The 25,315-nt window shown below is 43.7% G+C and overlaps 1 protein-coding gene across 1 annotated transcript in view; it reads right to left on the bottom strand.

Moving 5' to 3' along the window:
• ADGRE5 (adhesion G protein-coupled receptor E5) overlaps nucleotides 1–19,978 on the bottom strand; it is a gene marked incomplete at its 5' end in the record, with an annotated part of 185,784 nt that extends 165,806 nt beyond the window's left edge. The window contains 2 exons of the mRNA XM_077471585.1: nucleotides 17,973–17,990; nucleotides 19,939–19,978. Of these exons, the coding sequence (XP_077327711.1) occupies nucleotides 17,973–17,990; nucleotides 19,939–19,978 (58 nt within the window). The remainder of the gene's footprint in view (nucleotides 1–17,972; nucleotides 17,991–19,938) is intronic.
• Nucleotides 19,979–25,315: the final 5,337 nt, after the last annotated feature.

The following is a 25,315-nucleotide window of genomic DNA, read 5'->3' as shown; positions in this document are numbered from 1 at the left end:
TCTACCCCCCCCCCCCCCCCCATTTCAGCACTGCAGCCTCTATCAGACACTTCCAGGACTGTAGGATACCTGGCAGTGGCAGATTCTTCCACTCATATGAGTCTGCTAGACTCAAACAGAATTACAACCTCCCTTCGGTGATGGCCAAGTCGAAAATAACCAAATTAACACTTTAGAGGAGTTTAATAATTAATTTTGCAGAGTAATAGCTATTTATGATACTGTTATGTTATTTAAAAATAATCAAAATCTACCTTAAAGTGCACCTGTGTCCAGACTATGAGTATTAAAGCTTTTGGATGTGAACTTCAAGTGTAAAATATGCATATTAACACAGCTCTGTAATAATTTTTATATATTTTTTAAATGTATTTTCATTTAATGCAAGCAGTGGAAGTATATGACTAGACTTGGTATGAGCTTCTTGTATTTCCTGTACAGTAGAGCTCAGCGAGGGGAGAGGGAGAAGGAGCACAAGGAGCTAACCAATAGTGCTGCAGTGCTCACATACTAACAAAGGACATGCTCCTCAGTTGGCTGCTTCTCCTTTCACTGCGCAGTCACAGTGCAAAAAAGAACCATCAGGTATTCTGTCTGACAAATAGGTCTGTGCTTTGTGACAGAGCTGTGTAATTCTCAGGCATAGATGGACAGAAATACAAATCCTTTGGCAGGTAAAATAGTTTATACGGTATATGTGTTCCATCTATATATTTATGTGTTTGCCTGGAGCATAACAAGCAGTAAAAGGGTGTTAAAACAACAAGATATCATTGTGCTCTCTAGCTGAATGTGCTGAGAAGTAATTCATCCTCAAAGATCACAACAGAGACTCTAAAGTCAGGTTTCTATTAGGGCCCTTTCACACTGATAAGTTTTTCTGCATTTTTACCTTGCAAGAACAAAGCAAGAAACATGTTTCCCTTTAAATCCTATGGGACTTTTCACACCACTGCATTACAGGTGCGTTGCGTTTTGAAAAGTCCTGCATGCTGCATCTTTGGTGCGGTTTTGAAAACCGCACCAAAAATTCAGCTTCCCATTGAAATGAATGGAAATTGCAATAAAAAAAACACCATGATTCGCATTTTTGGTGTGTTTTTGAGTCACATGTCCATTTTTAAATGGTGCAAGAAACCCACAAATCAAGGGCAGGTGCTGCCCCCTTCCTCTCCACACCACCCCCTATATGCATAATGAATAGATTCATGCATAGCAAGAATCTATTCACGACCGCCGTGGCCACCCCTATTAATGCGTCCGGCCCGTTGCAGGACACTGGGTGCATGAATTACAGCGGGCAGTTTTTTTTAAGCACCTGATTAGAGCCCGAGGCTCTAATAGGCTTCAAATAGGGTGGGATCGGGTAACATAGAATGCACTCGGAGCCCACCAAGGTGTGTTACAATAGGGAATGAATATTCGCTGTTGAAACACTGATCCTCAATCCGGGCAATCAGAAGTGGATGTGAGACCCCTGTTTTCTGATTGGCCGAAAAAAGAGAAGACTCCTGATTGGTTGCTGAGAAGGAGGGAAGAAACGGAAGCCACCGCCATGATGACCTGTGGAGAGCAGGACAGGATGCCACTGCCGCCGAGCAGGGGAAGCCACTGGTGATGGGGTAAGTGCTACCTAAGTAAAAGTGAAAAAAGCCTTCACGCTACTATCTAAAGGTGAAAAAATATGAATAAAGAGAAGGGTAGTGATATACCTCATGTAAGAAAAAAATACATGGAAATGAATAAAATACACTTGACAAATATTTACACAAATATGTGCACGTGCAAATTTGCAATAAAGTGCTAATAACTGCAGCTGGACCTAATAGTATTTCACAAACTACCAAACAGAAAATTTAATAAAAAATGGTCCTGCGCAAATCAACTATAATGATGAATAAAGTGCTACATGCTTAAACAAAAATAATGCACAATAGTGAATATACAAAAAGCAGGCACAAAATATAGTCCATATAATAAATCTCAGAATGTTGTTCAATGGCGCCAGAAGTATTCAAAAACATTCAAAGAAGCAGCAGGTAAAAGGTGCCCATAGTTTCTCGTGTTATAGAAGCACCTTTTACCTGCTGTTTCTTTGAATGTTTTTGAATACTTCTGGCGCCATTGAACAACATTCTGAGATTTATTATATGGACTATATTTTGTGCCTGCTTTTTGTATATTCACTATTGTGCATTATTTTTGTTTAAGCACGTAGCACTTTATTCATCATTATAGTTGATTTGCGCAGGACCATTTTTTATTTAATTAAGTGCTACCTACCTGCCGACTGACCAGGGGATGGGGGGGGTTTGGCATATTGTTTGCCCTCCCCAAAAAAATTTCCACCGACCGCCACTGCCAAAAAAGAACTAGAAACACACAGGAAATGCAGTAAAATCATGGTACAAATCGCATTACCGTGATTTTGCTACAGAGCAGTGTGAAAGGGCCCAAAGGCTTGGTTCATACCTATGCAGTTTGCTTTTGATCCATTTCTGCAGTGCTGTTTGTGTTTTTGCACACGTGTTTTTGATGCATTTTTCACACTTTTTTTGTGTTTTTCATTTTGCAATTTTTATGCCTTTTTTTTTGCCAATTTGTTGAGTCGCTGCAAAATGAAAATTGCGGCAAGGCAAAATCACAGCAAAAACACACTACATGCTTTTCTGCAGCTTCTCCATTGAAGTCTATTGAACCCAAAATGCACCATTTTGCTTTTAACCACTGGAAGATTTACCCCTCTTCAAGACAAGGCAATTTTTTGTGATACAGCACTGCACTACTTTAAAGCGGGACTGCACTGCGGAAAAAAATATTAAAAGCCAGCAGCTCAAATACTGCAGCTGCTGACTTTTAATAAATGGACACTCACCTGTCCTGGGGTCCAGAGATGCCGGCAGCCGAGGCCGATCGATCGCTTGGCTCTCGGCTGCTGCCGCCACCATTCTAGGTGAGGGAATCAGGAAGTGAAGCGAAGCGGCTTCACTTCCCGGTTCCCTACTGTGCATGCGTGAGTCGCGCAGCGCAATAGGAATTGTCCGCGCTGTCTCTGGGACCCGTGTGTGTCCCAGCAGACAGCGCGCAGGGACAGGAAGAGGCATAGACTCCCGTGGGAGTCTAAGCCCGGAAGTGGGTGTAAATACCTGTCTTTGACAGGTATCTGCACCCCCTCCCCCTGAAAGGTGCCAATTGTGACACCGGAGGGGGGGAGGGTTCCGATCAGCGGAAGTTCCACTTTAGGGTGGAACCCCGCTTTAACTGACAATTGCGCAGTCCTGCGATCCAAATACAATTTATTTAGTTTTTTTCCCCACAAATAGAGCTTTCTTTTGGCGATATTTGATTTAAAAAGGTCTCTGACCCTTTCCAAAAATGCAGCAGCTGAAAAAAGCAAAGATGTGAATGTGTCCCATAGGAAACCATGTTAAATGGACTGTAGTACATTACTGCAAAAAGCATTAAAATATGCATAGGTGTGAACCACAACTTACAAGCATCTGCTGTTTGTTTCTATTGAAGGGCTGGCAGGCTGCCAAGATTCTGCAGTAGAAAATAAGAGGAGAGGGGCTGTGGTTTTAGTGTCTCTGTTGCGTACTTCGAAATAGAAGTGTGCCCAAAGCTTTTTTTAGCTATAGTTCTCCTATGGATCACAGGAGTGCAGTTCCTTGTGCAATCCTGTGACCTGTTTTCAGCCTCAGGCCAAAGCCCGCTGTCGGCTGACATAACAGAGCCAGTCCATGCTTTATAAAGATCCTGACAATATGAACGGTATCTGCCCAGAAGCCTGGACTGGCAGCTGGCTCCGCCCCTCAGCTGCACCACTGGGAGACTGAGCCTACTGATCCTGGCCCCTCCACAGACCAGCACTCCAGTGAGTGCAGAAGGGACAGAGCAGAGAGCCAGTTGAGACTGACAGTCACTGTTCTCTGCCCAGAAAGTAGGGGAGAACTGAGCGATCAGCAGTCTTGGATCACTCAGTTTTCAGTGCCCAGCCGGCGGTGGGAATAAGGCAGGCCATAGATGATGCAATTTTCTTTCCTGCAACCACTGCTAGTGTTGATTGGGAATCCTTCCCGTGGAACCATTGTGGTCCCTGCTGAACCAGCGGAGATTCAAACAATCTATGGCCGACTTTGATGTTTTTGTTTTTTAAACCCAGTACTTCTCTTGTAAGAGGAACTTTTTTTTAATAAAAAGTACTATATCAGGATGCTAAAATTTATGTTTATACTTTATGATTTTAACAATTATACGGTTAAGGGATGCAAAAATAAAACTTAATTCTTTTAACAGTGTTTTTTCATATTTTGAGAGGTAATACCTTTAGGCCTCAGGCACACAAGACGTTTTGCATCCCCTCCTAGAAGCCTTTCCCCCTGGCAGCAGCATTTTGGCTGAAAAAAAAACCTGACCCTTGTAAAAGTGTCTAAAACCTTTACAAGCTTTTAGGCACATTTACAGGCGTTAAGAGCTTGGGTCTTAATTCATTTCTTTGGCCAGAATGATAATTTATTGTGGCCATTGAAACATTAAAATGACAAACAAACAGTCCATTTCCATCCGATTGCCCCATAGAGAACAGTGGTCTGTGTCAGTGTCCGTGTCCGTTCTTCTTAGCGGAGCAGACACGGACCTGTCATCCGCCTGCTCATCGGTGATCAGCGGACAGATCCCCCTCTGAGCATGCGGATCCACTTGATGAATTCCACTCTGTCTGAAAGGAGCCTAAAATATACAAAAACTAATAAATAATAAAGGTAAACATGAACTATACTGTGTGCAATGAATATGCAATGAAAAAGCAATATGTACTAGATACTGCGAATATAACCTCGTGTACAGCTCACATAATTCATACAGGGATGAAATATTATCTAATATGTCACTAATGTTCTTTTGAAAAACAATTTGTTTTACTATTGTGTTTCTCTGTAAACTGTGACATTGTCATGGCTCTAAACTTTGTCTCTATTGTACCCCAACCACCTCTCTATTGTACTCCTATTCTGCCTTTATCCTTATCTTAGAACCTGATCCACCCTCTCTCCCTCTATTGTACCCCAATTCTCCCTCTATTATACCCCTTAATCCTTCCTCTGTCCTCCTATAGTGTACCCCAATTTCTCTACCTGACCTGTTCAAATACCTTCTAATACTTGACCTATCCACCTACCTTCTCATACCTTGAACCAGAGTGGAGTAGGCTCAGGTTTTATTTAAGTACATCCCTTTAAGCCCCTCCCACTGTTTGACCACACCCACCATCTGGTGCCTTTCCATCCCTATTTAGAGTGGGCATGGATTGTAGGGTGTCCCTAGATTTTATTTTGAAAATCTGATCACCTTAGTCTAAGAACAGACAAAATTCCTATATTTACCTTTATCAGGATGTGCTCTTAAAAACTGGATTCACTTTGCTACAAAGGACCTAGTTTGTCACTTTTGTTTTAAAGTGTTACTAAGCCTGCAACGGTAAAATCAATCTGTATATGCAGTAAAGTATGCTTTTCTTGATCATACATCACGGGACACAGGAGCTTCATTACATAGTGGGTTATGTAAGCACCTCTGGTGATTGGACACTGGTTGACCCCAATTAAGGAGAATTCCTCCCCTATATAACCCCTCCCATATGGGAGGCACCTCAGTTTTTTTGCCAGTGTCTATGGTGGTTGGTCACGTAAAACTTTAGCTCTATGCAGGTCCCTGCGGGGGCCTAAGGGCTACAACAAAACCGGATCCATACCTCGGGCCGATATTTGACTCCCAAGATGGTATGGTACCCGGGCCTCGTCAGCTGAAGAAGCAAGGTTTGGCCTGTAAGTCCTCTCCTATTGGAAGACTGGGCTCTGGGAAAACCAGACTTGGTGTACTGTTTATACAGAGTGCACGAAAGTTTCTGGCAGAGTCTTTTACATGGTCCAGGTAGGAGGCTCTTCCGAGAAAGAGCCCCAGATAAACCTGAAGGTTGGCTAACACTGCCCGCCATGATAGGTGAAGGCTGGAATTTGTCTGTTTCAGCAATTCCTGCGGTGAGGACAGGTAAGGGAAGTTAATCCTATATACATAATTATGTGATGGATTTCTTCGTTTTGAGTAGTTGTATGTCTTACCTGGTTTCTACCACTAGAGGGAGTAAGAGCAGCCTGATGCATACTTACATGCCTTTCAATACACACGCTCAGTGAAGCCTGGTTCTCCAGCTGTCTCACGTCTCCATTGCAGTCCCTGCCACATCAAGGTAAACACAGGGGTCCCACGTAGTCTGGGGGTCCCACGCAGCTCCGGTGGGGTTCTCCTTTCCCCCCCTGGATCCCGCGGTCCTCGTGCACGCGCATGCACGCGCGCCGGGCGTGTTCCCGGCCTAATGGAGGAGGGGGGAGTGTGGTTGTGAGCCGTGCACGTCAGTGTGCACGGCGCTGTACTGCGCAGGCGCCAGATTTAAAAAGCCCAGAGCATCAGGGGGCTGTAATTGGAGACACAGGTGCTGTGGGCAGTAAGCATCCGTGGGGATTGGATCCGGGCAAACCTTAGACACCTACTCAGCATCAGGTTGTGCAGTTTAAGCATTTATATTTATTGTGAGACTTTAAGCACAACAGTGATTGCACTTGTACTAGTACCTCTGCTTTGAAGCTTAAGACTATGTCTCCTCGTAAGAGGGTCTCAGGGGGAGGTAGCAAAGGCACTGGTAAATCAACGCCTAGGTCCAGGGGTTCTAAAAGTGCCTGTAAGTTACCATCCCCCCCTGTAAGACTCGAGCCAGCCTCTCAAGACGAGTCAGTGCCCCTGTCAGGTTTTGCAGCCTCTCCTAATGTCTCAGCCCCGGTCTATGTCACTGAGGACTCCCTTAAGGCTACATTGGAGGGTTTTGAAGGGAGAATAATGAATTTTATTTCTGCTTTCCTGAAAGATAGCAGGAAAAGGGGTAGATCCCCTCCCTCTGCTGAAATCCCTCTCTCAGATGATTCTTCTGAAAATGAGGAGAGATCCCTATCTTGGGATAGGGATTATGAGCAGTCAGGTGATTCAGAGGAAGAGGAGAGAGTCCCCTCCTCCCAGGTGCTCAGAAAACAGGTGCAGTATTATACTGAATTGGTGCGTACCACATTCAGAATGCCTGCTGCTGAAGTCGCTACATCCTCTGTTTCTTCCCTGGGAGTCAGGAAAGCCCCACAGACTGCCTATTCCTTCCCAATTCATCCCTTAATGGAGGAATTGTTGTATGAGGATTGGGGACATCCCGATAAACTGTTTGCTCCTCCTAAAAGGATTTCTGGGAATTATCCTCTGGAGGAAAGTTTCACCAAGAAGTGGGGGGTCCCATCTGTCGATGCAGCTGTTTCTTGCGTGAATAAAAACCTGACTTGTCCGTTGGATAATGTGCAGGTATTTAAAGATCCAACTGATAAAAAGCTGGAAACCTTATTAAAAGCCTCCTTTTCCATGGCTGGCACTGTGGTGCAACCTACAGTCGCAGCCGTGGGGTTGTGTCAGTTCCTCAAGGAACAGGTTAAAGTGGTTGTAAACCCTCAGATACATCTTTAACTTGTCAGATAATACTTTTCCCAGGCAGCTGATCGCTGCCTGAGAAAGTGCACTTACTTATTTACTTTTCATAAAAATCGCCGTTTTATAGTCCATGACGTCATGCGCGATTGCGCAGTATGGACTTTCAAGCGCGGCAGGCATCCTATGCCGCGTGTGTTTTTCCTGCTTGTCATAATTGGAATGTACGGGAGATTCTCCACAGAACGCCACAGAGGAGAAGTCTCGCGATGTAGATATCAGCCTGCTCTTCCTGATTGAGGCTTGTTACGACGCTACGGCGCATGCGCGAGATTTCGTGAGGGAGTCCAACTAAGGGCGGAAATGACGTCCTCAAAGGATTCTAAAATCAGCAGTAAAAATGGCGCAGGCGATACCCGGAAGACTGTGCTTTATAAAACTTCTCAAAAAGGTAATTCTAACGCTCGTTTTTGGAAGATTTATAGATATTATATGAATGCTGATATAAATTATTATACAAACATTTGAAAATTTGAATTTTTTTGGTGGGGTTTACTTCCTCTTTAAGCAAATGCTTGGGCTCCTTCCCAGTGAGGAAGTAGAAAATTATGCAGAATTGCCTCACATTCTGTGTTTCATGATTGATGCGATTTTGGATTCTGTCCAACAAGCATCACGTTTGTCTCTCATGTTGGTTCACATGCGAAGGGCCCTATGGCTAAAGAATTGGGCAGCTGAGCTGTCATGCAAGAAGCATTTGATTGGATTCCCGTTCAAAGGGGAATGTTTGTTTGGAGAAGAATTAGATAAATTCGTCCAAAAAATCTCAGGAGGTAAATCTACTCTCCTTCCAGTCAAAAGGAGCAAGCGTCCTTCATTCAGGCGTGCTCTCTCTCCCGGAGCATCAAGCTCTAGGCAGTGGCGACGACCTTCTCAGCCCTCCTCTACAGGAAAGGCTCAGGGCCGAGCCCAGGGGCAGAAAAAGACTTGGGGGCGAAAGCCTGCTTGGCCGAGTGGGGGGAAGGCTCCTGCAGTTTGCAGGAGCCTGGCGGGAAGAGATCCGGGACAAGTGGGTGATCTCTTCGGTATCTCTGGGCTACAGGCTAGAGTATCAGGAGATTCCACCTTCTCGTTTCCTAAGGTCAAGGATCCCCAGGGATCCAGTAAAGCAAAAAACGCTATTTCTGGCCTTGGATCAGTTACTATCCCAGGGGGTGATAGTAGAAGTGGACCCAAAAGAACAGGGTTCAGGATTTTACTCAAATCTCTTCACCGTTCCGAAGCCAAATGGATGTGTCAGACCTATCCTAGATCTGAAGGATCTGAACCGGTTTTTACGCGTCCGGTCCTTCCGAATGCAGTCAATCTGCACTGTAGTTTCCTCCTTGCAAGGGGGAGAATTTTTGGCATCAATAGACAACAAAGATGCATATCTCCATGTGCCAATTTTTCCCGCACACCAAAGATTTCTAAGGTTTGTGGTAGAGAAGCGCCATTTTCAATTTGTGGCCTTGCCGTTTGGGCTTGCTACGGCCCCACGAGTCTTCACGAAGATTCTGGACCCTCTCTTGGCAAACCTAAGAGCTCAGGGTATAGCCGTCATGGCTTATCTAGACGATTTACTTCTCATGGAGAAAACAGTAGAGTTCCTTAACCGCAGCGTTACCAGAACGCTAGAACACCTGGAACGCCTAGGTTGAATTATAAACCTAGAAAAATCGTCCCTACAGCCTGCCACCAGGTTGGAATACCTGGGTATGGTCATCAACACCACTCAGGGCAGGGTGTTTCTTCCAAGGCCAAAAGCCTTGGCCATTGGGGATCTGGTGCGCCTAATTCTGGGCAGGAGATCATCCCCCATTCGATTATGCATGAGACTGTTAGGGAAAATGGTCGCCTCCTTCGAGGCCGTCCCATTCGCCCAGTTCCACTCAAGGCCTCTGCAAAGATGCATCCTTACGGCTTGGAACAGGAAGCCCCAATCCTTGGATCTTCCTATGCGTCTATCCCCAGGGACACGCAAGAGTCTCGTATGGTGGTTACAAACCAAGAATTTGCTGAAGGGCAAAACTTTTCTTCCTCTTCCATGGAAGATTATAATGACAGATGCCAGCCTGACGGGCTGGGGAGCAGTGTTGGAGGAGACGTGCTCGCAGGGGAAATGGTCTGCGATCGAGAGGCTATTGCCCATAAATGTCTTGGAGATCCGGGCAGTTTATATGGCTCTCATAAGGTGGTCTTACAGGCTACAAGGTCTCCCTGTTCGGCTTCAGTCCGACAATGCCACAGCAGTGGCTTATATCAATCACCAGGGCGGTACCAGGAGTCTGGTGGCCCAAAAAGAGGTGAATCGCATACTTGTGTGGGCAGAAAAGCATGTTCCGTGTCTTTCTGCAGTCTTCATTCCAGGAGTGGAAAATTGGCAGGCGGATTTTCTGAGCCGCCAGCAGTTGTGCCCAGGAGAATGGGCTCTACACCCCGACGTATTTCGGAACATATGTCGCAGGTGGGGTACTCCAGACGTAGATCTGTTTGCATCCAGGTTCAACAGGAAACTGGACAATTTTGTGTCAAGGACAAGAGATGCACTTGCTCAGGGTTCAGATGCTCTGACAGTTCCCTGGGATCAGTACAATCTGATCTATGCCTTCCCCCTGAGCCCGCTTCTGTCGCGGTTCCTGGGAAGAGTCAAGAGGGAGACAAAATTGGTGCTTTTGGTGGCCCCGGCTTGGCCCAGGCGACCATGGTACGCAGAAATCATGAAGTTGGCAGTAGGCAGGCCATGGATCCTCCCTCTCTGGCCAGATCTGCTCTCACAGGGTCCAGTTTACCATCCTGCTTTGCACAGTCCGAATTTGACGGTCTGGCTGCTGAGACCCACATTCTGAGAAACCGTGGCTTTTCGGGGCCAGTGCTTTCTACTCTGGTCGATGCCAGAAAGCCGGCCTCCATACTTATTTATTACAAAATCTGGAGGGCATATGTTTCCTGGTGTGAACTCAGGAAATGGCATCCTAGAAGGTATGTCATTAGCAGGATCTTGGCCTTTCTCCAGTCAGGCCTAGAAATGAATTTGGCCATAAGCACTATCAAGGTGCAGATTTCGGCCCTGTCTGTGTTTTTTTCAGAAGCCACTTGCATCGCATTCCCTGGTGCGGGCTTTCATCCAGGGGGCCATGCGGTTAAGACCGCCAGTCAAACCTCCAGTAATCCCATGGGATCTGAATTTGGTTCTCTCGGCTTTGCAGGGGCAACCATTTGAACCTTTGCGTCTGGCTTCATTAGTTCTCCTGACTAAAAAAATTGGTCTTCTTGGTAGCCATATCCACGGCTAGAAGAGTATCAGAGCTAGCAGCTCTCTCCAGCAAGGAGCCGTATCGAATTATTCATAAGGACCGGGTGGTCATGCGCCTCAACAGGTCCTTTCTACCTAAGGTGGTTTCGGGATTCCATTTGAATCAAGACGTAATCCTACCGTCCTTTTTTCCGGACCCACAGTCCGCAGAAGAAGAATCTTTGCACACTTTGGATGTGGTTAGGGCAATCAGTATATATCTTCAAGCAACTGCTCAGATAAGGAAAACTGATTGTTTGTTTTGCCAGAAGGCCCTAGGAAGGGCCAGGCGGCGTCAAAATCCACTCTCTCAAGATGGATTAGACAGGTTATTTCTCAGGCCTATAGTGTAAAAGGGAAGATTCCTCCTTTTCAAGTGAAAGCGCACTCAACAAGGGCTGTAAGTGTTTCTTGGGCAGTGCATCACCAGGCCTCCCTGGCTCAGATCTGTAAGGCTGCAACTTGGTCATCAGTCCACACATTCACCAGATTCTATCAGGTGGATGTCAGAGGGCAAGAGGATATCGCCTTCGGGCGCAGTGTACTGCAGGCTGCAGTTTAGGTCCTCCGGTCCCTGGCGGTCTATAATTATGATCTGTGTCTCCCTCCCCTCAATCTGAGCATTGCTTTGGGACATCCCACTATGTAATGAAGCTCCTGTGTCCCGTGATGTATGATCAAGAAAATTGGATTTTTATATACAGCTTACCTGTAAAATCCTTTTCTTGAGAGTACATCAGGGGACACAGGGCTCCCGCCCCTCTTGGGTTTTTACATGGTTTCTTATTGCTTTGCTACAAAACTGAGGTGCCTCCCATATGGGAGGGGTTATATAGGGGAGGAATTCTCCTTAATTGGGGTCAACCAGTGTCCAATCACCAGAGGTGCCTTTATAACCCACTATGTAATGAAGCTCCTGTGTCCCGTAATGTACTCTCATGAAAAGGATTTTACAGGTAAGCTGTATATAAAAATCCAATTGTTATACTTGTGAAGGAATCTAATGTACATAATGATAATCAGAAAATGTCTATTTGCTTATGTGTATACATGTTTCTATGCAACTCCTTACTTATTATGTAGTATACAGGGTACCCCCTGCTTCCCACACATTAGAAGAATGCATATGAGATAAAAGAACCAGCTTCAACCAAACTTCAAGCATCAAGTTTCTCCATTTCTCTTGTATTTTAACCAATGAGATGTCCCAATTAGACTGACATAGCAATGACATATCTTTCTGAATAAAATATTAACACCGCCCAGAAATAAATCAGAAGTTAGAAGTAACCAAGCTGAACGTGTCTCAGACAGTGTTTACTTCTAATGTGCATGCACATTTATACTTTTTAATTAGAAACAGCAGCAGATAACCTTGAACTAGATTGTAGTTTTTATCCATTTCAACTGGCGCTGACAACGTGGGGCTCAAGGCTTCAATCGAAGGGAGACCGCATTCCAGGACCGAACAGCTGGCCAAATCAGAGAAGGGGGTTAAGCGCGCAGCCCTAACAGTACGGTAAGCATATTTATTCTTACCATTGCACGACTTCTCTGATTGGTTGATTTTGTCTTGTTGACTCCTTTAAATTGTTCAAAGAGGCAGGTAACGTATTTCTCGCCTGGGGCTGTTTTAATGAACCTGCCAATGGTTTTCTGCTGACTGTATTATCTGTTCAGTGTCTGTCATTCTGCAGGACTGCAAATTAGCAGACTGAAAGTGCAGCTGCAGGCGTGTGTCCATCCTCACCCCTAGATTCTGCCTCTAGTGGTGGTATGGAATTCTGCAGCCGTTTATAGATGGGTTACTCGAGGTTGACAGTGTAGGACCTCTGAGGGGTTTCTAAGCTGTGGGAATTTGGCAGTCTGAATGAAGGCTTGCTGGAATTTGGCAGTCTTGCAAACGTCTATAAACGTTTTTCTCAGGTGAGCTTTTCCTGAGGGTTTTTCTCAGCTGCTGGAATTTGGCAGTCTGAATGAAGGCTTGCTGGAATTTGGCAGTCTTGCAACTCAGGTGAGCTGCTCCTGAGGGCTATCTTTGCAGTTCAAAGAGTGGCACGTATAATGTCTTGTCCTGAGTGTATTTGTGGATTACTGTTTGCCATACACGAGGAGGGTTGGGGGATTGGTGAAGGTGAGAGAAGGTGGCTACCTAAAGGATCAGTTGGGCCATAAGCCACTGCTCCCCACCACCCCTGATGTGCTAGTTTTGAGATTAAACGTACATTACCCGGTGAAAAGGGGGGTTTGGGCAGACCCTCGAAGAGATAGAACAGAGAGCCATGCAGGAGGGTTATCAAGCTATCAGTTGTCCTCACTCCCCCCTCAAACCGTCAGCCGAGACTGCTGTAGAGGAGCAGAACAGAGTAAAAAAACAGTGGTTACGTGTTGGGAGGCCCAAAGAGAGGAGGTGGAGATGGGTCAGAAGAACACTAAGCCGGGGAAAGGAATGCTAGCTTGTGATATTGTGAAGAGGATAAAAGGTAGGGAAGCAGTTAAAAGGTTGTCCAAAATAGCGAAGGTTTGTGATTTGAAAGACTGTGTTGCTAGACTACAAGCAGAGGAATGGCATGTGCTGATAAGAGAACAAAGGGGCGCTCTGTGTGATAACGACTTATTGGATGTGGCAGAAGCATGGTACAGGACGGCAAGGGCATTGCACAAAGAGGGTTGGATAGAAGAGGAAATCAAGAAAGATGCCAATTGTACTTTGTATGTGTATCACAGAGTTGATAATGTGGCTGTACCGCTTGTACCGCTTGCTCCCCTATCCTTAGAAGACTCATCTGCTTTGTATTCCCTGCCTCTCCTGATGACACTTCATGAAGCAATAACTCCAAGTTCAGTACCGCAGGAAGTACTTGAGAGAATCCCTGCGTGCCTATGATCCACAGGACTGGAAGACAACTGTCACTTAAAGGTGCCACCAGTTTCAGTCAAGTTCAAAGAGGGCACATCATTGCCCCGGAAACCACAATACTCCCCCTAAAGTTATCTGCAGCTATTTCGAAGCATGTCAAGGCCCTCGTGCCAAATGGAGCCCTGATACCCTGCGCATCTCTACGCAACACACCTCTGTTCTCTAGGAAGAAGAGATCCCCTAAAAGAGAACCAGTGTCCCTGACTGCAAAACCTCACCGTGGTGGACCTTGCAAACACTCTCTTCAGTGTCCACCCTCACCCCTCCTGCTGGTACCTTTTGCATTCACCCACAAAAAAAAACAGCAACATACCTAGACAGTTATGCCACAAGGGGCACAGAACTCTCCAAGCCAGTTTGCAAAGCTATGGCTATCATCCTTGACACATAACAAGAGGATCACCCGGACGTGATTCTCCTCCAATATATTGATGACATTCTCCACTGTGCAGCTGACTTACCCACTATTGAAGTCACCTCAGAAAGCCAGTTGTGCTATGGGTTGGGTTGCAAAGCCTCAAAGCCCAAATTGCAGTGGTGCTCAACATCTGTAATTTTTCTTGGACACTGTCTTGTCCCATGGGACAAGACACCTCACTGAACACAGGGTGAAAGCAATCTCCGACATCCCACTGCCACAAGGCCAGAAGCCCCTTCATTGCTTCCTTGGACTAATTTCCTATTGGAGAGCATGGATTCCAGAAGCCTCCCTACTGATGCAACCTTTGTATGATGCCCTGAAATCAGACCCCTTCCAGATGTCTCCTGAAGCAATATCCAACTTTGATGCCCTCAAGCGTGCCATCTCTGGTGCTAGGGCCCCCAGACTACGACAAAACGTTCAAGCCCTTTGTATCCGAATGTCTGGGACATGCTACAGGTGTACTCACCCAATTACACGGCATCTGCCTACGCCCAATAGGATATTATTCCTGTCGACTGGATGCGATAGCAAGAGGATGCCCATCCTGTCTGCAAGCTGTCTTTGCTGCGCAAGCCTTGTTGGACTTGGTCCTCGGACACTGCCTCTTTCTGCTTGCTCCCCATGACATTTCTCCCATACTCAACCAAGATCCAGCCGAAACATCTGTCCACTGCCAGACACTTGAGACTCCTGTGTTCCCTCCTACTGGACGGCATTACTCTATTACGTTGTCAAACACTGAAACCTACCACCCTTCTTCCACTTCCGGGGGGGGGGGGGAGTCCAGTCTTGACCAACAACTTCTGCAGATCGTGCACTATCTGTGACAAATGTAACCCAGAACGTACAGAAAAGGCACAGAAGAAGCACAGAAGAAGCACTTGGCAAAAGCCCTATACCCCCTTTCAGAGGATACAAATTGATCACTCCCAAATGCCAAAGGAGTGACAGATTCGAATACGCCCTAGTGGAGGTGGACATGACTGCCAGGACCACAGCTAAGAAACTACTGAGTAAGATAGTATGTAGATATGAGGTCCCAGAGGTGATAGAGAGCGATCAGGGCCCAGCCTTCACAGCAACCCTTACAAAAGAGATTTGGGTAGCACTGGGGGTTCAGTTGGCTCTGCACACCCCTTACCACCCTCAAAGTAGCAGGAAGGTAGAAAGGATGAATGGGACATTTTAAAAATAAAAAAAAACAGGATGTTACAGATGACTCAAAAGACTAACATGAGTCGGCCAGACAGTTTGCCCATTGCCCTGTTCAGTTTCAGACACACTCCCCGGGGGAAACATGCCCTATCCCCTTATGAAATTGTTTGGTTCAGCCCCCAGACTTGGCTGTTACTTTCCACAACAGTTACAGTTGTAATCTGATGTGTTGACTAATTATGTATCCGCATTATCACGAGAATTAACCCAAATGCATGTCCAAGTGTTTTCTTCCATTCCAGATCCTGAATTAGATACAGGAACACACCAACTACTGCCTGGAGATTGGGGGCTGGTAAAGAAATTTGTGAGAAAACATTCTCTTGAACCCAGATATGGTCCATTCCAAGTTTTGCTGACCACAGCCACCTCAGTCGAATTGGCTGGGAAGAACACCTGAATACACGCCTCCCACTGCAAGAAAGCTCCAACCCCTGAGGACAAGATCCCGCCCACTTCATGACGACCATGCTGCATATCCATTTTCTGTTTGGTCTAGAGGGGAGGCCCAGCAGGTGGCCATCACAAAAAAATGATAACATAATTACATTTTGGTATAACTCTTCAGGTACATGTGACCACCTTTACCTTTGATTACTGTGACATAGTACCTTGTTCGTTTGACTCTTCGTGGCAATGCCATTGGTACAGTGACATCCCTGATGGTAAGGATATATATATGTGTGTTTTACAGGCAGTTACTGGGGACAGAATTGTGGTTAATGGGAGGGACAGTGGGCTGGAACATAGGACCAGATTAGAGGGTATCTGGACCGGTTAAAGTGCCCTTGTAAAGGTCATTATGCCCCCCCAAATCCTAGCAGAAGACATTCCTGATACATACACCGACCCAGCACACAGTCAGAGGAGGAAGCAAGAAGCTCTCCCCGAAAGCTTTGACCCTCATTTGTAAATGTCATAGGCCAAGGGGGTCTCTGATGAATTTAAAGCCAGGCATCAGGTAAAAGCTGGTTTTGAATATTTGATCATCATAATAACTGTCAACAAGGATGTAGATTGGAGTTGAGGAAGAACTCAGGTATTACAGACCCATGGGATCAATATTTTAGCTGGATGAGTGGGTGGCAAAAAGTGTTCGCCGAGATAGGGTTAACGGTACTAATAATCCTGGTTCTTTTAGCCCAATTGTATGCTGTATTCTTTCGTAAAGAAGTTAATGAGCAAGGCTGTAGACAACAGCACACCTACATTTCTCCAGCAAGAAGAAGAGGACCCCCTTATGATGGAGGATGACAAACCCTTCACTCCTCTACAGTCACTCCCTGTCCAAAACCTCACAATCCTATAGGATTATAAGAATAGATAGCACCTGATTGCCCTTCTTCAGCTGTATCGAGGGGGGTAGTGAACTAGTTGCGGCCTAACTCTATATACAGCTTAAAAAGAGCCAGGTGAGTAGGACCGTTAGATGAGGGACAGAAGAAAATAGCCATTTTAGGGGGGACTGAAGGAATCTAATGTACATAATGATAATCAGAAAATGTCTATTTGCTTATGTGTATACATGTTTCTATGCAACTCCTTACTTATTATGTAGTATACAGATTGGCTCTCTGTTTGGAATTAAAGATGGTGGGTACCCCCTGCTTCCCACACATTAGAAGAATGCATATGAGATAAGAGAACTAGCTTCAACCAAACTTCAAGCATCAAGTTTCTCCATTTCTCTTGTATTTTAACCAATGAGATGTACCAATTAGACTGACATAGCAATGAAGTATCTTTCTGTATAAAATATTAACACAGCCCAGAAATAAATCAGAAGTTAGAAGTAACCGAGCTGAACATGTCTCAGAGGGTGTTTACTTCTAATGTGCATGCACATTTATACTTTTTAATTAGAAACAGCAGCAGATAACCTTGAACTAGATTGTAGTTCTTATCCATTTCATACTCCCTGTGTGAAGGGGTTAATCCTTTGCATTGCGTATAAAGGCTGTTTCTCTGTCTCTCTGATCCTCCCTTTCTTCCACTGTCTATAATAAATAACCTGATATTTACAGAACCAGGGGACAAGCTGCACATGCTCAGTTTGGTGTGTATTGCTAGAGAGTTTTTTTTTGTTTTTTTTTTGGAGGAGGGTGCATGTGATCAGCACAGGGTCAATCAGCACTGTCCAGACAGAGGATCAGAGGAGAATGAAAACTCCACCTACAAGGTTTACTAACAACTGATAGAAGTCACAAGACTGCTATATACTTCTGATGAGAAAAGGTATTTAGCAGTTTATATTTACTAAAATAATTCCATTTCCATGTTCTGTGTACTCTGGGAGACCAGAGATCTGGTGAATGCAGGCTCCTGGGTTTAGTAACACTTTAAGCAATACCATCCAGTCATACCAGTGTGCCCTATTCACTAATAAGGACACCACACTTGACAAGGTGAGGACAGTGGGTGGAGCTTAGCACCAAAGTCAGGGAAGTGCAGGTAATGTATATGGGTACATTGGTCATCACTGTTGAGCCTGCAGGCCTGTTTCTTTGTTCAAATGTAGGAAAACTTTGTTAAAATTTAGTAAATCAGTTAGATTATAAAGTACTTACTGGTTTTGTTGAATTCATCTGTTCAAGAGAGAAGAAGTTAAGGTTATTATATCACATTCAAAATAACCCCTATCATAGCCAGCACTCTACAAAAGCTTCATAGTCACAGGGCTGCCATCACAATCTCTCTGCAGGCCAGTGTAACCTGAGAAACTTTGTGAAGTCAGCTTTTATTAAGCAAAAACCTTTTTTTTTAGGAAATTTAGAAACAGTACCTTGGACACCTTTCCTGTTAAGCTGGACTCGTTGACCTATTTAAACTCTCGCTGCTGATGGGTCTGAGGCTTCGGTAGTTCCAGTGTTAGCTGGCCTAAATGGGTTACCTGTCTGGCCTGAGATTCTGTTTTCAGTCACCTCGGTTGGGTCCCTCTTACAGTACGTTTTGTGCCTAAGCCTGGTGGTCTGGACATACCTTTTACTACTAGTAGCTACGTTTGCCTTCATGACCGTGGTAATTGTGAGCTCCAGGGGAGTGTCAGAATATTATTTGTGCCTTGCCACGGCCCAGATGTGATTGCCACAACTCTAGGTGCATTAGGGAACCCAATCGGGGTAACCAGTGCCTTGGGGAAACCTAGATGGCCGTTGATGAGGAACAAGTCCTGGAAACCAGGCAAGCTGCGCTGTTGTAACCAGACATTCCGGTGTCAGAGTTCTGGTGTTGTCGCATGACCCCAGGGCTAAGTTTGTGGATGACTCATGGTACCCCAGTGTTGGGATGCCTACTGTTTGGAGGGATCAAATGCCATATGTCTCAGGAAATCGGGTCAGCGGGTTACCTAGCCAGTTTTGGGATACTGGCGGAGGGGTCCTCACCAGGCCTTTGGACATTGGCAGCGGGGTGTCCAGTCGGCATGCAGACCCCAGTGGTGGCGCTTTATGGAGCGGCTGGAGACCGCTTCTAAAGAGGGGGTTACTGTTAGGATTGAGTTCACCTTCCGGTGGCACTGTGCTGTTCTTTGCTGTTTGCTGCAGCTCCAGTGTCCACCAGCAGATGTCTCCCAGGAGCCAGCAGGCTGTAGTATTATTGACATTAGTGATCAGCTGTCAGGGGGCTACTTAAGGCAGCTCCTCCCTTCCCCCAGCGCGTCACAATTCTGTTTGCCTGATCCATCCTGTATCCATCTGCCTTGCTCCTGCTCCCTGCCCTAGTACCAAGTCTTGTTTCTCCTATTCCTTGCATCCCTGTATTACCTTGTCATTACATTGTATATGTTTTGTATTTAGTCAGTAGTTTAGTTATTTAGTTATTTTGCCAGTAGTTAGGTTTGTTCATGTGCATTGGGGATCTGGTTCTTGTTTGTCTTTTGGGGGTGTTTATGTTCACTGTTTGCTGGTGTGCATTTGTGTGTTTCACTGTAAATAAATATCACTTTTAGGATATATACATTGTTTGGTCTCAGTTTCTGGGTGTAGCTACGTGTCTGGTCTCCTTAGCTGCTGATTACTGATACCCTGCTTTCTGTGCAATACACATGTGACTCCTGTATCTGTGAATTAGGCACACTAGACTCCAGCACACCACATATGTACTCCTGACCCAGAGCAAAGTAGAAGGTTTTATTTAACAATACCCCTTTAAGACCCTCCCTCTGTTTGCCACAATTTGACCAAACCCTTCTGGTACTGCACACTATGCTTGCCACAATTACTCATGGTTTTTGGGGTGTCCCTGGATTTCATTTTGAACATATAGTCACCTTAACTTAACAAACTCCATACCGTGCCTGTATTTACCTTCATTTTCCCTTTGCTACAAGGGATGTAGTTCTTCGCTTCTGTTTTAAGCCCTGTCAAATGCCATGTATTGACTAGGGTGAGAACAGCTGGTGGAGCTTTGCAGTATAGTCAGGGAAGTGCAGGTAATGTCCATGGGCACTTTGGACACCTACATGCCTATTACTTTTTTCAGATGTAGGAAAATTTTGTTCAAGTGTAATAAATCATTTATATTACAAGTACTTACTGTTTCTTTTCAAATTACTGGTAGGTGTTTCTAGAGAAAATAAAAGTAATGTTACCGCATCACATTACATTCTATACCTTTTCTACATCAATGACTTAAATCTTACTAACATCGGTAAATATTACATCAAGGCAGCTTTTCAGGAGATGACCAGAAATTTCCCTTTTGGCAGGTTTACTTTAAAACAGAACTCCAGACAATTATTTAAAATCAGGTAACCTAATTATGAATTCATTTAAAAAATAAAGGTACTGTGAGAGGAAAAACTGGGATGCAACTGGAAAGTGTCTCTAATGCCGCGTACACACGATCGTACATTTCGACAACAAAATCCATGTTTTTTTTCCAACGGATGTTGGCTCAAACTTGTCTTTTTTTTTTTTTTTTTTTTTTAAATCATCTTTATTATTTTCTTGAGAAATAATTCTACAAACAATTACATTCAGTCCTAAGACATTGAGGTTTAAAACACATCCCCCAATGTCTTCACATTTACTAACATCCTTTCCATTACATATCTATGACATTGTTGGGTGGTGGCCCGAGAGAAGGGGGTACTTGGTGGAGAGTTAACCTGTGAGAAACAGCAAAAAAATAAAAAAAAAATAAAAAAAATTTGGATGTGTGCAAATTTAAGTTTCTCCCCTGTGTTGTTGCCCTTCTTAATGTGTTTTTACTGTGCCCTTGTGTTTCCTTTTATAAAAAAAAAAAAAAAAAAAAAAAGAAAAACCCCAATGCCCTTGCTCATTTTCTTCTCTTTTTCCCTTTTTTTTTTTTTTCCCTTCTTTTTTTTCCCCTTCCTTCCCTTTTCCTTCCCCCTTTCATTATTGCGTGTTTTTATTCCATCTGTGACCCCTTGGTGTATTGTTTATGTTTTGTGCTTAGGGAAGTCCTCAGCCTTCCTATATATTTCTTAAAGATTGTGTTGTTAATTTTTGTGTCTCCACCATTGGTTATCTCTCCTCCTGCCCCCCTCCCTCAAGCCCCTCCTCTAATTAAATTTCCAATATTTATTCACTTCCCATATACCTTCAAACATACTACATACAACAAAATTTAAAGGTTGTGGTTCGGATTCATATTTCCCCTTTACCCTTTCTACGGTGTACTTTTGGAGGACACGAGTCTGCGTAACAGTTTCTTTAATTTTCCTTTTCCCTTTCCTTTCTTTTCCTCTTTGTTCCCTTTTCCTTCCCTTTTCCTTCCCTTTTTCTCTTTCTTTTCCCCTTTTTTTTCTTTTTTTCCCTTTTTTTTTTTTTTTTTTTCCTCTCCCTTCCTTCCTCCCTCTCCCTATCAGGGATCTCTGGGAGGCTCGGGAAGGAATCAAAATTTTTAATCCAGGTAAAACTTACTCTCTCTCTATTTCTCTGGAGTGGTGCTTCCAGCCTGCCCACATGTTTTTATGTTTTCCTTGTTGTTCTTTTATATCATATATCCATTTTTCAGCTTCCATTATTTTATCCACCTCTCTCTTCCATTCCAGAAGGGTGGGGCATGCTTTCTGCTTCCAATATCTAGGTATTAATATTTTGGCCGCATTCAGCAGATGTGGTATAACTCCTTTTTTATAAGATTTAATGGATCCTTCTGTCCCATGAAACAGATACTGTAGGGGTGTCATTTCTATTGATTTTGCTGTTGTCCTCCCTATCCATTTAGCCACTCCCTCCCAAAAAATCCTAATTTTTGGGCAGTCCCACCATAAATGAAGGTATGTCCCCTTTTCCCTACATCCTCTCCAGCAATGCCCATCCGCTGTTGGATATATCTCTGCTATTCTGGCTGGGGTTCGATACCATCTGGCTATAAACTTATATGACATTTCTTGTATTGCTGCGCTTTTTGATGTTGCGTGCGTCATTTCCATAAGTTTTTTTATTTGTGTTGGTCTAAATGTGCATCTTAGTTCTTTCTCCCACTCTCTTATAAAATAAGGGGTTGTACTGTTTTGTTCGCTATGAACTAATTTATATATCTGGGATAGTAAATTACTTGGTTTTTCTATTTTCATACACATCTTCTCGTATCTCGTAAGGGAGCTCAGTGGTCTTACTTGGGGTTCTAATTTATTAAAGAAATCTTTCATTTGATAATATCTCCATCCCGACATGTGTATATCTCCTTGTAATGCTATTAATTCTGTCAGCGGGAGTAAACTTCCCAATGGGGCATATCTTAAACACCTTGTATCCCCCCCTGCGCCCCAGGAGCCTAATACTCCCTTTTCTTCCCCCGGTGGGAACCATGGATATCCTCCTAATGGGGCCAGTGGTGATGTACGTGGGGCATATTTTTCGTTTTTATTCAATCTGTCCCATACTTCTAACGTATTCCGTGTTAGTGGTGATGTCCACTTTGATAGAGCTCTATTTGTGGCCTGTATCCACGGGGCCCCCGCTAAATTTCTGCCCGCCATACTTTCTTCTACCGAAACCCATGCCTTATTTGAGGAGTCATGGCACCAGTTTAGTATTCGTACCATAGACATTGCTTTATAATACATAAAGACGTCTGGGAGCCCTATTCCTCCTTCCTTCTTATTTCTACGCAGGATGTCATATGCTATTCTAGGGTTTTTATCATTCCATATAAAAGATATAAACATTTTACGTATTCTTTTAAAAAAGACCTGAGGCACTGCTATAGGTACAGTATTTAAGATATATATTATTCTGGGTAATATATTCATTTTCAAGGTGTTTATCCTTCCAAACCATGTCAAGGAGTAACCCTTCCACCTATTTAAATCTTTAATTATTTCTGTTATTAGTGTCTCATAATTGAGTTCATATAAGGATTTAGCCTCCGCCGTAATATGTACTCCTAGATAGTATAATGATTTTTTTTCCCATTTGAAGGGAAGGTTATTCTTCATTGCCATTGACATCAATGGGGGTACGTGACCGGGTAATATTATGGATTTTTCCATGTTTATTTTAAAGTTGGACACTTTCCCATATCTCTGAACCTCCTCCATTAGTGCCATTATTGATCCCTGTGGTTCTGACAAATAGAATAATAGGTCATCAGCATATGCTGATACCTTATGCTCCTCCGATCCTATTCTTATCCCTTTTATACCTTTATTTTCTCTCACCCTGCACAGAAATGGTTCCAGAGTCAAGGCAAACAGTATTGGAGACAGGGGACACCCCTGTCTTGTGCCATTTCGTATTTCAAAGCAGCCTGATAAAGTACCATTTACCTTCACTCTAGCTCTAGGTTTTGCATATAGAGCTATTATCCAACCCATCATTCGATCTCCCATGCCTACTGCTTTCAGCACTTCCTTCATGAATTCCCAGTCCACTCTATCAAATGCTTTTTCGGCATCCATTGATAGCAGTGTTCTGGGAGCTTCTTCTGGGCCGTTTTGCATCCAATAGAGTATATTTAAGGCTCGTATGGTGTTATCTTTAGTTTCTCTACCTTTCATGAAGCCCGTTTGGTCACGATGGACCAATTGTGTTACCTCTACTTGTATTCTGGTAGCTATTATTTTTGCTATTAATTTGGTGTCCGTATTGAGCAATGATATGGGTCTGTAGTTAGCACATTCCTGTGGGTCCTTCCCTGATTTTGGTAAGACTGTTATATATGCTAACAGTGCTTCTGAGGACATTGGGTTAGAGACAGTTATATTATTAAAATATCTACATAAGGGTGTTTCTAGTATTTGGGCAAACTTCTTATAGTATAAATTAGTTAACCCATCGGGTCCTGGGCTTTTCCCCCTCGGTAGATTCTCTATTGCTTTTCTTATCTCCTCTTTAGTTATTGGTTCTTCTAATTTTTCTATTATCCTAGGTGGGAGCATTGGTATTGTAGAGCTACTAATATAATCTCTCATCTCTTCTATCCTCCCCCTATCTTCCCCCTGCCTCAGAATGGGTTGGATATCATATAGATTCTTATAGAATTGTTGGAATTCCGTATTATTTTCGTATCCTTCAAAATTTCACATGTATTTATATTGAAATGCCAGGAGTAACCAGTTGGAATTAAAATGGGTGAAAATTATAGATTTGGTTCCCTTGAACTTGAAAAATTAAGGCTTTGTTCTTTTCTAAGGCCAGGACTTGGATTTGGCTGGTGGGGTACTCTAGTGATGCACGTCATACAGTAAGGCTTGAGAAAGGGGCTTGACTGCTTTGAAACGCGTTGCTGGCTCAAGCCCTTTCCTTCGTGTATGCCTCCAGCCTGATCCTCTTCTGATTGCATTTTTTCTGTTCTCCTGTGACTCATCAAGCTTCAGTGTGCCAGTGCAGGCTTTACATATGATAGCTTGCCGGTGTTAATATCTAAACTGCAACTAGCTCTCTGCACAGGCTCTGGATCTCCTGAGACTATTGCTTTCTTCATTGTTTTATCTACAGCTACATTTACATGTGTTGAATGGGCTGAAATTTTTAATTCTCATTAAAGTTTCTGATACCACTAACTTGCACCCTGTATCTGCTCTCATCTTCTGTATCAGCTGGATTGTTCCCAAGATTTTAATCAATGAGCTACAGTCTGATATTTGATGATTTTTAAACCATCTTCATATATTGGATGTGTTTCCTGTTCCTTATCAAGGTTTAATATATGAACTATTTATAAAGTATAGTGTTCTTTGTTATAAGAACAACGAAAAACAATGAAAACTGCGTCTGTTCAAAAAGTGAAAAAGCTATAACTACACTATGAGATATTGATCATAAATCAAACATATGAAAAATTGTGTTGCTCTAATTAAAAACCAATCATCGAAATTCATGTGTTAAACCAAAACAATAAATACCATTTAGAAAACTAGTTACCGTATTACATATGAGTACAAAAAAATATAAAATAAATAAAATGAAACATCCAATTCATGAAGTATTAAGTGCATGTGAAAAGAGAAGTCCACAATGTGTACTCAAATTCCAGATAAATAGTGTGTTTCACCACCAGCACTGCTTCCAGGGATCCGTGTAACTAAACCACCACCTCAAAGGTATAGATGTAGGCTTACCAGCATTAAATGACTCCCTAACTAAAAAAAGAAGTCATAGAGAGAGTGTGAAATGTAAATTCACCCAGACCGCGCCATTACTGCTGGCTCGCCATCCAAACATCCTCTTCCGGGTTGACATCCGCCTGACTCTCAGAAAAGATTGACAAAGCAAACACTCCACATAGTGAAATCCTTATTAAAGCTTTTATTATAATAAAAATGCCCGTACACATATGGTGGAGCTATTGTGCAATAAAGGAACTAATTTGGCTGGCAAACAGAGCCATTACACCGTCATTTCTGCTGACGCAAATAAGTCAGCACGTAGCTCCACCCTACGTGTTTTGTCAAATATGACTTTTTTTCGTGCCCCAATATTTATGGTTTTGGTTTAAA

Source organism: Lithobates pipiens, unplaced genomic scaffold, assembly GCF_037356315.1.
Source record: "Lithobates pipiens isolate NorthernLeopardFrog02 unplaced genomic scaffold, aLitPip1_a1.2 Scaffold_8, whole genome shotgun sequence".
Taxonomy (NCBI): Eukaryota; Metazoa; Chordata; class Amphibia; order Anura; family Ranidae; genus Lithobates; species Lithobates pipiens.
The sequence above is the reverse complement of the archived record's forward strand: the minus strand, read 5'-3'. Positions and strand labels throughout refer to the sequence as shown.